General features: G+C 45.4%; 1 protein-coding gene across 4 annotated transcripts; it reads right to left on the bottom strand.

Annotated features, from left to right (window-relative positions):
* Positions 1-360: 360 nt before the first annotated feature.
* On the bottom strand, positions 361-8,732 carry LOC128137044 (toll-like receptor 2 type-1). Of its 4 annotated transcripts, none has more exons than XM_052777671.1 (3): positions 8,442-8,732; positions 4,969-5,100; positions 361-3,128 (listed from the first exon to the last, which is right to left on the bottom strand). In XM_052777671.1, the coding sequence occupies exon 3, from the start codon at positions 3,120-3,122 to the stop codon at positions 741-743; it is 2,382 nt and encodes a 793-aa protein (XP_052633631.1). In that variant the 5' UTR covers positions 3,123-3,128; positions 4,969-5,100; positions 8,442-8,732; the 3' UTR covers positions 361-740. The 4 variants fall into 4 exon arrangements, with proteins under 4 accessions (XP_052633631.1, XP_052633613.1, XP_052633621.1 ...); XM_052777653.1 differs by lacking the exon at positions 8,442-8,732 and adding an exon at positions 5,197-5,431; XM_052777661.1 differs by lacking the exon at positions 8,442-8,732 and adding an exon at positions 5,300-5,431.
* Positions 8,733-14,434: the final 5,702 nt, after the last annotated feature.

Genomic DNA, 14,434 nt, shown 5'->3' with positions numbered 1-14,434 from the left:
AGAAACAAGCATTCACAGGGAGAAAGAAGCCTAAGAAAAAGAAACCAACAGTGATTTAATGCCTCTGGATTTCACTACAGTCACTGTACAAGGTGCCGGGATGCTTCCTTCACAGGTATTGAATAAACCCCAATCTGTGCGTGGTGGTATGGACTCTGATGTAACTAGCCAGAATAACAGAAATGTGAATAGAGGTACGTACTCAATACTGCCTTTTTTTTGTGTTGCACAGCAATGGTAGGGCTTCAGAGGGCTTGTTTTAATATAAGTCCTCAGGTTTTTTTTCAGAATTTATTTTTAATTACCCTGCTATGCATGATGGCACTGCAAATAAACTACAGGAGAACAACAGACACAGGGGAGTATTGAAGCCCTTGGCTTTTATTTTCCTTTGTAAATTACAATGGCATTGTTAGGAACCAGTCAGGGATGTGGTAACAGGAGGAAAAAGTACAGAAATAACGTACATTCAGCTATATGTATGTATAAAAGTGTATGAAGTCCAACATGGCTTCCAAAAATCATAGTTATGGGCAGAGATTTTTAAAGATCAGAGTATCAACTCACTGAAAAGCCTAAAGTGGGTCTTTCTCATGCAGTAAGATGATAACTATTTCTATACACAACAAAGCAGGTTCTCCTTAGGCAGAAAAATAAAAAAAAAAAAATTTCTTGGGAGGAAGAAACACTGACATATCTCCTTTGTGGAAATACACTGAAACAGGGGCTGCCAACTTGTTCTATGACTTCAAGGCCCCTTTCAAGTTTTCCCAAAACATCTCCTGCTGCTCTTCTTCAAGAGGCCACTCCAGGTAGGTCTTTGTGTTCATGATCTTCCGCAGCTTGCAGAACCTCTTGGGAATCGCTTTGCTCTGGATGGGCTCCAGGAGGACGAGAATCGCTGCATCGTTGTTCTCGTCAAAGAGGCGGAAGTGCGAGAAGTCCAGCTCGTATTTGCACCACTCGCTCTGCACAAAGTGCTCGGACAGCACAAAGAGCGTTTTGTGGCTCTTCTCTATGGAGTCGATGATGTTGTCCACGATCCACTTCCCAGGCACAAAGTCCCGCTTATGGAGGCAGAGCCGAAAGGGGGGGCAGGCCTGCTCCAGCTCCCGCACCATGATGTTTTCCACCCAGTCGGAGTCGTTCTCGCTGTAGGAGACAAAAGCGTCGTAGCAGATGTCCTTCAGGGGGGCTCGCTTGGGCTTCCGCTTGGCTTGGAGCCATGCCCAGGTCATTCTCAGGTACCAGACCGCGTGGTACTTGTAGCCGACAGCCACGAGGATGAGGATGACCAGGAACAGCAGGACGCAGATCGACGACACCACGAGGGACCTGTGGCACTCCATCAGGGAGAGATGCACTGCTCCAACCTGCGTCCCTCTCACTGCCAGCGGAGAGTCACAGACATACTTCTCTGGCCACCCCACCAGCACCTGGGCTATGCCGGCCTCGTGGTGGATGAAGGAGAGGAATTCACAGGAGCAGATGAAGTTGTTGTCGCTGGCGTCCAGCAGCTCCATTTTCCTGAAGGACTCAAACTCTTCCCTGGAGAAACTGTTGAGCTTGTTTCTTCTGATTGACATGGCCACTAAGTTAGGAACGGGTGCGGCACCAGGCAAGGCCTTCAGCTGGTTTTTTGCGAGGTACAGCTCTTTGAGAAATGGGAGTTGCAGTCCAAACTCCTTCAGGTTGTTAGCGCTAACATCCAAAACTTCCAGCGTTGGGGGAATGCAAGTTGTTAGTTTAGGAATTTGAGTGCTGGAGAGGTTTAAATATTTCAGGGTTTGGGGCCATTCACACACATCTGGAATCTCACCAAAATTATTTTGGCTAATGTCAAGATTAACCAGTTTGGGTAGACGAGTTACAGAATTTGCAGTCTGTTTCAGAGATTTTAGAGAGTTTTGACTTAGATTTAAAGTTTGCAATGAAGGCCAAGCATCTCGACATATTGTCTCATTTAAGCGATTATTTACAAGCAAATTATCATGAAAGTCCAGATACAGAAGTGACGAAAAATGTTTTGCAAGTTTGCATGGTACCATGAAAACTTTAGAGCTTGCAATGGTGAGTCTTTTCAGCTTGTTTATTTGTGACTCCATACCGTCCAGGTCAAAAAACAAATGAAAATTCTGAATCATTATATTTATTACTGATACTGTTTCAACAAAACTTTGCCCACTGCTTGCGATTTCTTCAATATCCCATGCTCCTTTCCCCTGAAGCACACAATCAATTGCCTCAATCTCTTGCAAAGATTTGATTTCCTTCAGTAATACTATTATTCGGCTAATATATTGATCTGTGAATGAAGCATCTTTAAACGTAAGCTTTCGTATCCTAAAAGGAAGTGTAGAGTTCTGCACCATGCTTTTTTTTTCAATCTCTAATTTGATTTCTCTCACTTCTAACCAAGTGACAGAGTGCAGAAGGTCCCTGACAACTGCTGAGAATATATTAATACTTCTTACGTTTATGATCATGTGATTTATCTTCTTAATTGATTTCAAACTTCCTGGCTCATACTGACTGAGATTGCCACCATCAATCCACAACTTGTCAAGAAACTCAATGCCCTCAAAGTTCCCTTGCCTTATCGTGGAGAACTGCGGGTTGCCCAGGTGGAGAGAGCTCAGGTTCCTCAGGCTAGAAAAGGGGGAGCTTTCCCCCAGGGCTCTGTAGGAGTTCCCTTGAAGGTGGAGGTGCTGGAGCGAAAAAAGGTGCCCAAACCATGCAGGGTACAAGTGAGCCAAGCTGTTATTTGATAAGTCCAAGAGCTCCAGTTTCCCAAGGGAGCGAAACGAGTCCTTGTCTATGGAGCTGATTTTGTTGGACTGCAGCAGCAGGGCTCTCAGGTTCACAGTCTGCTGCAGATCCTGGGATCGGATGTGCTTTATCCTATTGTGGGCCAGGTTTAACACTGTGATTTTGCCCGTGAGCCCTGGGGGAACAAAGTCCAAGCCCATGGAAGAGCAGTTGCAAAGCTGAGTGGCATCGCACGAAGGACAAGCCTGCTTCAGCACTTGCTCTTCAGAGAGGTTTGCAGCTAAGACCATGTAGATGGCCCACACTTGCCAGGTGTGTGAAGTTCTTGATTTGTGTTTTCTTTGGTTGAACATTTTGCTCTAGGAAACAGAAAGGAGAGAAGGTAGTGTCGACTTTTAGTTTTGAATAGCAACTGAAAACAATTGAACACCTGTGCAATTTTATTAGGAAGATCAGATTCAATTTTATTCTTGTAAGAGATATCCTCTGACATCAGTCTTCCCCTCTTACTTCAGCTGCTCAGTCCTGCAAACATGGCATTCTACTTACCCCTGGATTACAGCCATATATGTCTCAATTGTCATAAAGGACCATTCTCAACAGCCTGCCTTTTCACAGACGTATTGGCTATGGCCCTTGCCTCTTACATCTCTTGCATTATACTGCCTCTCAGCAACAAAGCTACAGCTGGATGTTTCAACCCTAAACAGGGGAAGATGGCTAGATCATCAATGATCTGGATGAGGGGATCAAGTGCACCGTCAGCAAGTTTGCAGACAACACCAAGTTGGGAGGGAGGGTTGATCTGCTTCAGGGTAGAAAGGCTCTACAGAGGGATCTGGACAGGCTGGATCGATGGGCTGAGGCCAACTGTATAAGGTTCCACAAGGCCAAGTGCCGGGTCCTGCACTTGGGTCACAACAACCCCTTGCAGCGCTACAGGCTTGGGGAAGAGTGGCTGGAAAGCTGCCCGGCAGAGAAAGACCTGGGGGTGCTGGTTGACAGCCGGCTGAATATCAGCCAGCAGTGTGCCCAGGTGGCCAAGAAGGCCAATAGCATCCTGGCTTTTATCAAAATAGTGTGGCCAGCAGGAGCAGGGAATTGATTGTTCCCCTGTACTGGGCAGTGGTGAGGCCGCACCTCAAATACTGTGTTCAGTTTTGGGCCCCTCACTATGGGAAAGACATTGAGGTGCTGGAGCGTGTCCAAAGAGGAGCAATGAAGCTGGTAAAGGGCCTGGAGCACAAGTCTTATGAGGAGCGACTGAGGGAACTGGGGTTGTTTAGTCTAGAGAAAAGGAGGCTGAAGGGAGACCTTATCACTCTCTACAACTACCTGAAAGGAGGTTGTAGTGAGGTGGGTATCAGTCTCTTTTCCCAAGTCACAAGCAATAGGATAAGAGAAAACAGCCTCAAGTTGCTCCAGGGGAGGTTTAGATTGGATATTAGGAAAAATTTCTTCACCGAAAGGGTTATCAAGCATTGGAACAGGCTGCCCAGGGAAGTGGTGGAGTCACCATCCCTGGAGGCACTTAAAAGACATGTAGACGTGGTGCTTAGGGACATGGTTTAGTGGAGGACTTGGCAGTGTTAGGTTAACGCTTGGAGTCAATGATCTTAACCTAAATGATTCTATGATTCTAAATGCTCAGAGCCTTCACAGCATTAGCCTGTCCTTCTAGCACGGCCACCTGTGAGGCAGAAGCCTGACCAGAGCATGTCCTCCCTCTCAGCCCTTTGAGTAGGCTGTGGCTTCTGACACCGCAGGCTTTTCTGGAAGAGATTTTGGGGTCCCCCGCATGGAGTCTCACCAGCCTCAGGGCTTCTAAAAAGCAGAGCTGCGTAGGCTCCTGGCACACCCTTTTACATACTGTGTAAGCAATTTACATTCTTTACTGGAAAGGCAGAACAAGCTGATATGCAACCAAACAAGTCTATCGCCCTTTTCTGTAAATCAACACTGGTAATAGACGGGAACTGGATGTTACTGTCACCCTATAAACAGTGGATGTAATTAGAACATTACTGATTTTAATTTACAGAAGGGCTGTGTTTCCTGCCATGGGTGCCAAAGAACATTTCACCATTGGCTACACCAGAAAATGTCACTTATTAAAGCTCACAAGCTGCTGTAAACAGCTCCAGTACTGCAGACAAACAGTATCCCCAAATCCTGAATATGCAGAGAGTAAGTACTTACCTTGTCTACTGCATGCTGTGTTTCAGTCTCTTCGTGTGCTGATCATGTACTCTGGGATCCAAGTAGTCACCTCCTACCTTCAAGTACAACAAAAGCTGGAAACCCTTTGGCAGGTCTGATGCGACGACAGTCCTGGAGTGAGAAAATATTTCAGCCCGTGCTCCTCAAACAAAACTTTATGTTGACAGTTTCCCAACGTTCTCTAACTACTCAGCCAGTGAAGCATACCAGTTTGCCCAGCTTTTATTTAGTGGCTGCTTCCCTAAGGAGACCACGGCTTCTGAAGAGTTCAGCATTGTTTGGCCTGCACGACACTGCCCTTCAAACTCACATTTCAACCGCTTCTATTGCTGCTGCTGACTGGGGACACAAAAACGATCATAGATCATGTTTGCACTCTCTTCTTTGCAAGCTGAAATTCAGTGGCAGATCTCTCTCCTTTTGTCAGTCATTGCCCATCACTGGAAAGGCTGATGCAACCATTTTGCGCAAGTCATTCTTTCACAATCGCTTCCTCCAGTATTAAGTGCAAAAATAGTTCCCAGGCGGAACTGCATTCACCTTCCTGTATCTGTGGTTTTGATACTTATTGTTTGGTATGAACTGGGGGGATGTTAATTGTACTGAGCAACAGAACATCTCGGCACACCCAAGTTATTTTGTTGTGTATGTTCTGTAAAATGTTATTAATATATAGATTGATAAATAAATTATATTGATATAAATGTTGGAGTCAAATTGTTTAGTCAAAGAGAGTACTATAGAAACACTCAGTATCGTTTCCTAGGACACTGCAGTCATATGTTATCAACAAATACAAAATGCCTAAGAATGGGAATGATATTCTGTCTGAAAAAGAAGCCACAGTTTGTAAGAAAGTATCCCTCTGTAAATATCCAAGGCAATTTTGAGAGGTGGGGGTTGATGATTTTTATTTTAGCCTGACTGAAGGGAAACACACAGCTGGTCAAATGGCCAGGGATACTGCATGCATAAAGGGCTAGGGAGACTTCCTACCAGCTCTGAAAGGGAAACCCATTAAATCCAAACACCAAACCTTCCTACTACATTTTCCATTTTTTTTCTGTGCACAGAAATTGTCACGGTCTGCTGCCTACTTGCACCGAGAGGTACCTGCCTGGGAGCAGGCAGACAGACCGATTCCTGCAAGCTGCTTGGCCACATGTCAGAGGGCCCACGGTGGCTTCTGTGTGCTCAAGGGTGGCAAAGCCCAGGCAGAAGCCTGAGTGTGTCTCATAATGACCTTCAGTCCTGCTATGTTAAAATTAGCGCTGCACATTAGGTTAAGAACTCGATGCCTTCCAAAAAAAAGGAATTGAATGACTGAGATACCCTTGTATTTTCTGTCTGTTACACAGGGTAGATGATAAGCCTAACAACATTTTCAAAGCAGTTTTACCGGGGGAGTGGGGAATAGAGACAGAGCAGGGTGTAGGACACAGCAGAGATGGGAAATGGTGTTTTAGTGAAGGGATGTCATCAACTTCCCCAAAGCTGCCTCTTCCCTCTGGCATCTCTCAGCTGGAACAGTTCTCGTTCTTAAAAAGAGAAGACTTTCAGTTTTCAAAATGTTTTAAAATGTTAGTTCTGAGTTTGACGCGACTCATTCCTATATGTTTTTGTCATGAAACTTGCAACTCCTTGGTAAAGTTAAAATAGTTAAATTTGTGAAGAGCTTTGAAGAAGACAACCACGTACAAGGCCGCATACTTCATTGAATGTGTAGCAGGCACACTTTTTTGTGTGTTACCGCTTCACCACCACACATTCGTGGAGACTTGAGGTAGGTGCTAGCTATTTTTTCAAAAGTACTGACTTTCTCCTAACATCCAAGCTCAGCCCACTCTCATTCTACTTCTAAACTGGGCCTGGTTTCTGGTGTGTCTCAGAAAGAGACGAACAGAGCGACCCTGTCCACCTTCCCATGCTGCAGTTCACAAACCAAGCAGTTCAGTTCAGCAAACTGCTTAAAAATCCAAGAAATCAGGGTGGGCCTTCTGCTTGTTTCCATCAGCAGGGAAGAAAGTCTATAAGCAGCACAACTTCTCTCTCTCATTCCAGGTCAATTTATCAGGATTTATCAGGTTATCTGGAGTCAGGAAGGTCTGAGGATGCTCAAGGTGGCCAGAAATGCCCTCCACAGGCTGCCCCACACACAGAGGCGAGGTACCAGCCAGCTGCCTTCCAGAGCATCAGCTTCCAAACTGAGCTGCAGCCTGGACTCAAAACAACTTCTTTTGAAATGAAAGAGTCTAAAGTAGGAGAAAACTGCTGTCTTTTAAGGTGAGAATACTGTTCATTTGTTTTTTCTCCAGAGTAACCGCATGTTTAGCATTGAACAAGGTTGCACCTTGTGGGTGCTTTCTCTCCTCCTCCAAGCTTAAGCTATGATTATCCTTCCTCTTTTGTAGTGTTTAAAAAAGGCACATACCTCCACCTGTGCCAGTACATTAATTTTTCCCAGCAGAAGGACACAGATCTGCAACAAGCTTGTGCTTTTGTAACAGCAGATTGTAACTGGTTCCAAGCCAAGGCACGACACAAGCAGATAGATAGGGCTGAAACAGAGCTGTGGTCATCATGTTTGAAGCTCTCTTGCTTTAAATGTTACTGTTTATCTGACAGCAGCATAAGAAGCACACATTCCCCTTGTCCAGCTCTTTCTTGACCCCCTGGTACTGCCTGCTCAGCATCCCTGCCTCCTGCAGCTCAGTGCCGGGTCCCTGCATTGCCTCTGCTGGCAGAGGGACAGGCTCCTGCCACAACCCTCCTCCTCTAGTAAACTGCTGCTGCTAGACAGGGCAGTGACCAGCGATGGGGGGCTGTATCAGATGGGTGTTGACCAAAATAGATGTAGAAACAGAAATATATTTATGTGGGACAGAACCCCATGGGAGTGGACTTGCTGATCAAAAACCACAAACCAAGTGGCAACACTAGTCCTCAGTCAGTCTGCCATCAGTTACAAGCGTTTTTTCACCGTTATATCCCCACTACCTCCTCTTTCTGCATCTGTGTCGTGTTACTCAGGGGAACGTGGCTTTAGAATCAGGCTCCAGTTGCTAGAGCCTTGCAGCTGTCTCCCCTCCGCCAGCCAGAGGTACTGACTCCTTCATCTCCTGCAGTACCTGGGCACGTCACACTCTTTAAAGCACTTCCCCTTCCCAGTCCCACATGACAGGATCCTGCAGCCCGTCTCCTCCCTTCCTCTCTTTCCTCCTCTGTGTCAGCATCCACACTCACAGCTGCTTTTTGCTTTTCCGCTGAGAAAGGACAAGTGAGCAGTACAGAAGGGGCCCAACCCAGACGACACCCTGCCCCACACCCCGACCTCGAAAAAAGGCAGAAGCAGTAGAAAAGGAAGGGAGCTCACGAATCTGTTGGCCAGCTTGCAATAGGAGCAGAAACGCTTTCCAAATCTTTGCAAGCAGCGCAAAACTGCTTCCTGATACCCCTGGTAAGCAGGATGCGTCAGCGCATCAGCTGGGCTGCAGCGGTGCCAGCTGGGCTGAGCCTGGGGCACTCTTCTTCCACCCCACCCTGGAAAGGGCTGGCGAGGAAGAGCAGTCAAATCTATGCTTGCAGTCTTTGGAGCAGGAGGTATAATACTTGTGTAATTGAAAGCAGAACGGCTTGGCATCCTTACACGATCCTGGAAGCAGGGCCTTGGCATGCACCGCTGGTGCCTACACTTTAATCTGACTTGCAGGGCTTTGGGTATTCGTCTTTAAACTACAACAAAAAGGAATATTATAATGAAAAAGAAACAATTTTAACTTTGTCATGTTCCGTATCAGGCCTATCCTGACAGCAGTTCAATCTCCTGGTTAGATCTTCAGACTGAAAGTTTAAATGCAGAGGAGCAGATTCCCTTTATTTTTCTTCTGGGCTATCCTTGCCCTGCCGTTGTGGCAGAGCGTGATAATGCTGGGTAAATGGTTACTTATTTAACAGCCAGCCTTCAGGACTGCCTCTGCCAAGGAAGCACGGTTGTGGGGTTTTTTGTATCATATCCTTTCTGAAAGCGTTCAATCAGAATAACATGACACTGATTTGCTGCCTTAACAGAGGACATAGCAGGGAAGTTTGCAGGCTAAGACACCAAAGTTTATTCTAATAATATGGAAAGTTTTGTCTTTCTAGAACAGTTGCATCAGCATGACTCAGCAGGAGAAAAGCCCTAATTTCTCCCAAAATAATCCTGTTGAGTATTTGACTCCCAAGGAAATTGCATCAACAGAAAGCAGCCTGCGTGCTAGGCAAAGCTGGAGAACACAGTTCCTTTCTTACTTTGCACTTTCTTAGGTGGGGTGAAAACAATTTGTTTCTGACAGGAATGTTAGTATTTTCCATTAATACACAGCTATAAAACAGTAAATACTATAGCAAGTTTTGGCACCCTGTTCTGAAGACCACTATGACAAACACACAAAACCCCGTTATCAGCATCACACCAATTTTTTACTCCAAAATGCAAACTCAGGGACAACACACCCAGAACGGGTCCGCCCCAGCCATCGCTGCTTGCTCCCCAGACTTGCGTGGGACTGGATGCCAGTCAAGCACGCTGACAGGCAGCTCAGCCGCACACAAACGCTGGGCACACAGCGGGATCATAGGCACCCGCTTACGAGCGTGCCTGCCACCGGACTTCCTGGCATGCTGCAGGGAGTAAGGCAAAATATAAACTGATACCAACAACTAATGAAACTCCCTCAGCGTGTGAGTGGGGGAGGCCTGTCTGGAAATATATCTGGTTAAGTATAACTTCCTCTGAACGCCGCCCAGGGCTCCCTGCATCCCTGTGGATGGGGTCCAGCTCCCAGAGAAGATGCAGGGATGAGAACCAAACATGGAAGCAGGTGCCCAAGACCCGTAAAATCTTGATCTCAGCTTTTCTTACGGGCTAGCTTGGCTGTATCAGCACTTATGTTTCCCATGTTCATAATCCTGAATGTCCACAGGCACTCCACAGGTTGCCTAAACAGGCTGTAGGACTCGGGAACCTGAAACACAAACATCATGGTACCGGGACGTTGGAGGTCAGCCCAAATGTACCTCTCATCACCTGGGCAAACAGGCTCCAAGCTTGCTGCTGCTGAGGATCCATGCCCTGAAACGGACATCATCTGGAAATCACGTTTTCTTTTAATATATTTACTGCAATTTTCATACTGTTAATTGGTTCAACATCATCAACGTACAAAGCTACTTCTTCAGTTTTTTAGACACCTTCAGGAAATACTTCTGTGTAGCTTTCCAAAGTAGCACTTGCTTAGTATTTTGAAGGACTTTTTGCGTATCTCTACATATATCGCACTCTTGCTGTGTCAATCAGCTTGCTTTGCTGTATCCCAAACTACATGAGAGAGCTCATCTGTTATGGGCTGCCCAGGGAGGTATTTGGAGACGTAAAACATATTTCCAGTTTTTAAGAAAATGAGGTGCCAAACTTATTTCAAAATAGGGATCTTGCAGGTTTCCGGATAGAGCCGCAACCCCCCTTGGCTCTGGCCTCCCAGGAGGCACTAAACCTCCCCGTGCTGAGACGGCACCGTCCCCCCAGCGTGGTCCAGCCATCGGGGCTGCTGCAGGTACCCCAAGGTACCCTCGTGGACCCTACAAGGCACAAGCTGCACTACAGGGGGGTTGCGGTGAGAGAGGAATGGGATGTCTTACGCTCACTGTTGGATGGTTTCTGCTTCATTTCAGCTCGCCGGCAGAGAAAATACCCTGTCTCAGCCCACCGGGTGCAAGCCATCACCGGCAGGCTGTTGTGAGGAAGTTAGGGTTTAACATCCCAGCACTGGAATTTCCTGCAAGGAGGAAAAATGGCTTCGCTCAGCTCCAAGGAAAAGCTCCTTCGAGAGAGGCTGGGCAAAGGGATGTGTGTGTCGGTGCGCTTCAGTGCAGGAAAGGTCCAACAAACCTCGTCTTTCCTCGTTGAGAGGAATGCATAGACACATGTCTCGTGCCTAGGTCTACCTAGTGCTAATACACTGAAAAAGCGCTTTCTTTTTTTCTTTTTTTTTTCTCTTTTTATTTTTTTAATGGAAGGGCAACATTCCCGGGAATGGGACCAAGTCATTGCAGAACCAGCTAGAGTTTGTTTCCTCTACAGAGATAGAAAACACTGTGCTGGGATGCAGAGATACGTATTTAACTGCTTATTATACAAAAAAAAAAAAATTGTGTTTAACAGTTGGGCAAGAATCTTAGCAGGAAATGAATCAGATCATTATCATATGCCATAAAAATATCAAGATTTTTGTATTTGTTCCAAAAAAAGACAATACCAGGATATATTTTGCACAGGTAGTTCAGGCATTCAACTGCTGCCTCCCTCTGTACCTGATGCCATGAAATATTTCAGACATGACAGTGCATTTCAGAAAGAGAAAACCAGTCCATTCCAAATCCTTATTTTCAGTTATTCAAGACCTCAGAAGCTCTTTCTTCAGTGCAGGTACTTTTCTTCATTTATCTCCTATCAAAGCTCCTTATTTTAAAAAATTAGGAAAAATCTAATGAGCTATTTCCAAGTTTTTCTGCATTGGAAAAATGACATGTTTTGTGAGTTTCTTGCAGGGATTATTTCTATTGTGTACTTTCTCATCTGTATAATTTTTTAAACCAACTTTTTAGATGCTTGAATACAGCAGAGTTGTAAACACCCATGAAAAAATCATTTTTACTAAAAATGAAAATCCTGATCATAAAATGATGTCAATAAGTATTTGAAAAGTGTGTGTTGAATCTGACAGAGCCACCAAAACATCTTCAAATAATTACATATTTCCAATATCTGACCATTCTCTGACTCTCCAGACTTGAACATGATTGTAAACAGACATCCCAAGCTGATTTTCAAGTACACACTCAGCTATTTTAATCATTCCTCCTAAATTATCCTCAGATTGCATTTCTTGCTCTTCTGTAAGTGTTCTTGAGTGTAGCAGTACCAGCTTAGTTATGACAGATTCAGAACAGACTGTGTAACTCTTGTGCCTGTACTGCAATATGACTTTTTGTCTTTATCACAGTATCTACAGAAACACCCCATACTAGGGGATCAACCCCCCAAACAAGGTGCTTTCTACTACTGTGAAATACCCACATCTACAAACTTTGAGTCAAATTCCCCTCTAACATTCAAAGTTACCTGGACATGGCACATAAGGCACAGCTGTGCCTTGGTAGTGCAGGTATGTCCAGGATGGTCTGGAGACGCTTGCAGCAAGCACTGCCGCAGCCAACCATGCTCTCCCAGAGTGGTACACTTAGTCAACAGCTTTGATGGGAAATGCTGTGCTTTTCTTCTCTTTTCTTTTTTCTTTCTTCGGGTTTTGTTTCAACCCATCCAGGTCATGGTGTCCATTTGAAGAAAGGGAACACAGGCCAGGCAGCAACGGCATGGACTTGAGAGGGAATAGTCCTTTCTTAGCAATGCCCCATTACTCCAATAGTGATGGTCCAGAAGCATTGCCAACTCTGTAGACCTTTTAGCAGGACTTAGGAACTCCAGCAGAGATCAAAACCCCAGTGCAATAAGTGATTGCAAGCACAGGGTGATGGAAAACAAAAAAAACCCCCACTCTTCACTTGAAAGCAAGTAGGGAACTTATACAAAGATTGCCATAGGGGGTTGTAGTAACTGTAAAAAGACTTTTGTAGATCTCTAATAAGTGTAGGATGCATGGTAACTCATGCTTTCAAGTAATTTGCTCTGTAGTTTGCAGCATGGGGACAGAAGAGTTATTAAAGGAAGAGGAATCAAAGGAAATATCATAGGCAAAAAAGCAGTAAAACCAACCAATTTTCATCTCAACAGCTGGACAGGACAAGAATAAGTTGGTTCAGAGACAACCATAGGCTAGTAAAATTTGTCTACCTTACATCTGCTCTACTGTGGGAAAAAGCATCAAATTAGGTGTGCTCTCTTACCTTGCATCAATTCAGGTGATACTCTTCCAACTCACCATGAGGTTTACACCTGCAGGCACAAGAAGATCTTTGTTTCTTTGGGTCTTAGCATCCAACATTTAACAACTCTTACCCAATAGACTGGCCACCTGGTTTGTTTTCAGCTTATAACTTACACAAGTGTTGGTATAAAGATTCTTTTCTATTTATAGAAATTATGTTACATTTGCACTTCTTTCATGTGCTATTTTTATGACATCATTTTAAATTAATTTCCTCTATGTTCTATGATTAATAGGTTCAACAAATTTCCTTTAAAATCAGTCCTTCGGAGTACTTTATTTCGCTGGGGTTGGTTCCTTGAACTCTTTGTTCCCAGCTCACACCTGGGACCGAAAGGCCAAGCAAAGACCATACTGAGACGCACGACCCTCTGTTGAGGGAACTCCCCCGCAGTCATCTCTCTGGTGTCTCCATGTTTCCATCTGATAGTATCCTCTCTGATGTTTGGAAAACCTTCCAGTTGAGTAGTATCTTTCGAAAGTCACTAATAAAAATGCGGGGAGTAATGGGAGGAGGGATGGATAAGGTGAAGGTTGGCTGGACTCCTCTCTCCTACTGTTGAGAGGTCTAATTTTTTCTGTAAAATAAGTTTTCCTCACAACTTGTCACGATGAAAAACAGCCTGTGAGTGGGTTTGACTTGTTCCCTGTTTCTGCAGGTGGAGAAATCCTGTCTCCAGGCTGGGCAGACCCTTCTCTTTCATGGGGAACTCAGCAAGGAGCTAGCAAGCTGGTTTGCTGGACAAAAAAACTGTGAGCTCATAACTTGTCACCGAGTAACAGGACAACATTGATACCACTGACTCACCCTGGGTAAATCAGGTCTGCAACTGGATTAAGGGCGGAGGGAGTGTTTCCGTCCGTTTTGGCTCCGTACCGCTCCTCCTGCTGAAACAGCCTCCCGGCCGTGAAGGAACTGCTTTGTGTTCCACTCTGCGTTTTACTCCTGCTACGAAGTCCCCAAAAGAAACCCCCCCATCCCCCAGGAACGCCACCGATCATAAAATAATCCCTCCCCATTTGCTTTCCCTAATGCTGCTGGCACGATGACGACTACACACGCTGCCAAAGTTAACAAGCAGGCACGTTAATCCCTCCTCTTGCTAGAGAGTCTTTCCAGACCTGCCTAAGCTTTCTGCTGGTGGCTGTGTACGGGGGCAGGTTTCTCTCAGGGCGATCCCTTGTAAGCCCATCTGCGGGAGAACGGCAAGCGAGCACCTAATCTGAAATGACTGACGCGCTCGAGGACAAGGGACCAGCTTTGCCATGCGGCTGGCTTTTTCATTCGCAATTTTTCATTCGGGTGGTTTACTTTGGCCGGCCGTCTTTGGTAAACACTGAAACCAGGAAATACCCGAAAATAAATAAAGAAGTGGTGATTGCTAATAGATCTTCCTTTGTCTTCCCCAGGGTCAGCCTTACTCAGGTCAGATCCTGCCATCCCAAGAGGAGCAAAACCT

This window comes from Harpia harpyja, chromosome 2, assembly GCF_026419915.1.
Source record: "Harpia harpyja isolate bHarHar1 chromosome 2, bHarHar1 primary haplotype, whole genome shotgun sequence".
Classification (NCBI taxonomy): Eukaryota; Metazoa; Chordata; class Aves; order Accipitriformes; family Accipitridae; genus Harpia; species Harpia harpyja.
Note: the sequence above shows the minus strand (reverse complement) of the source record. Positions and strands in the feature narration are given on the sequence as shown.

What these genes read in the sequence shown, in the direction of transcription:
- LOC128137044 (XM_052777671.1), bottom strand. Translation starts at nt 3,122, where the DNA reads ATGTTCAACCAAAGAAAACACAAATCAAGAACTTCACACACCTGGCAA.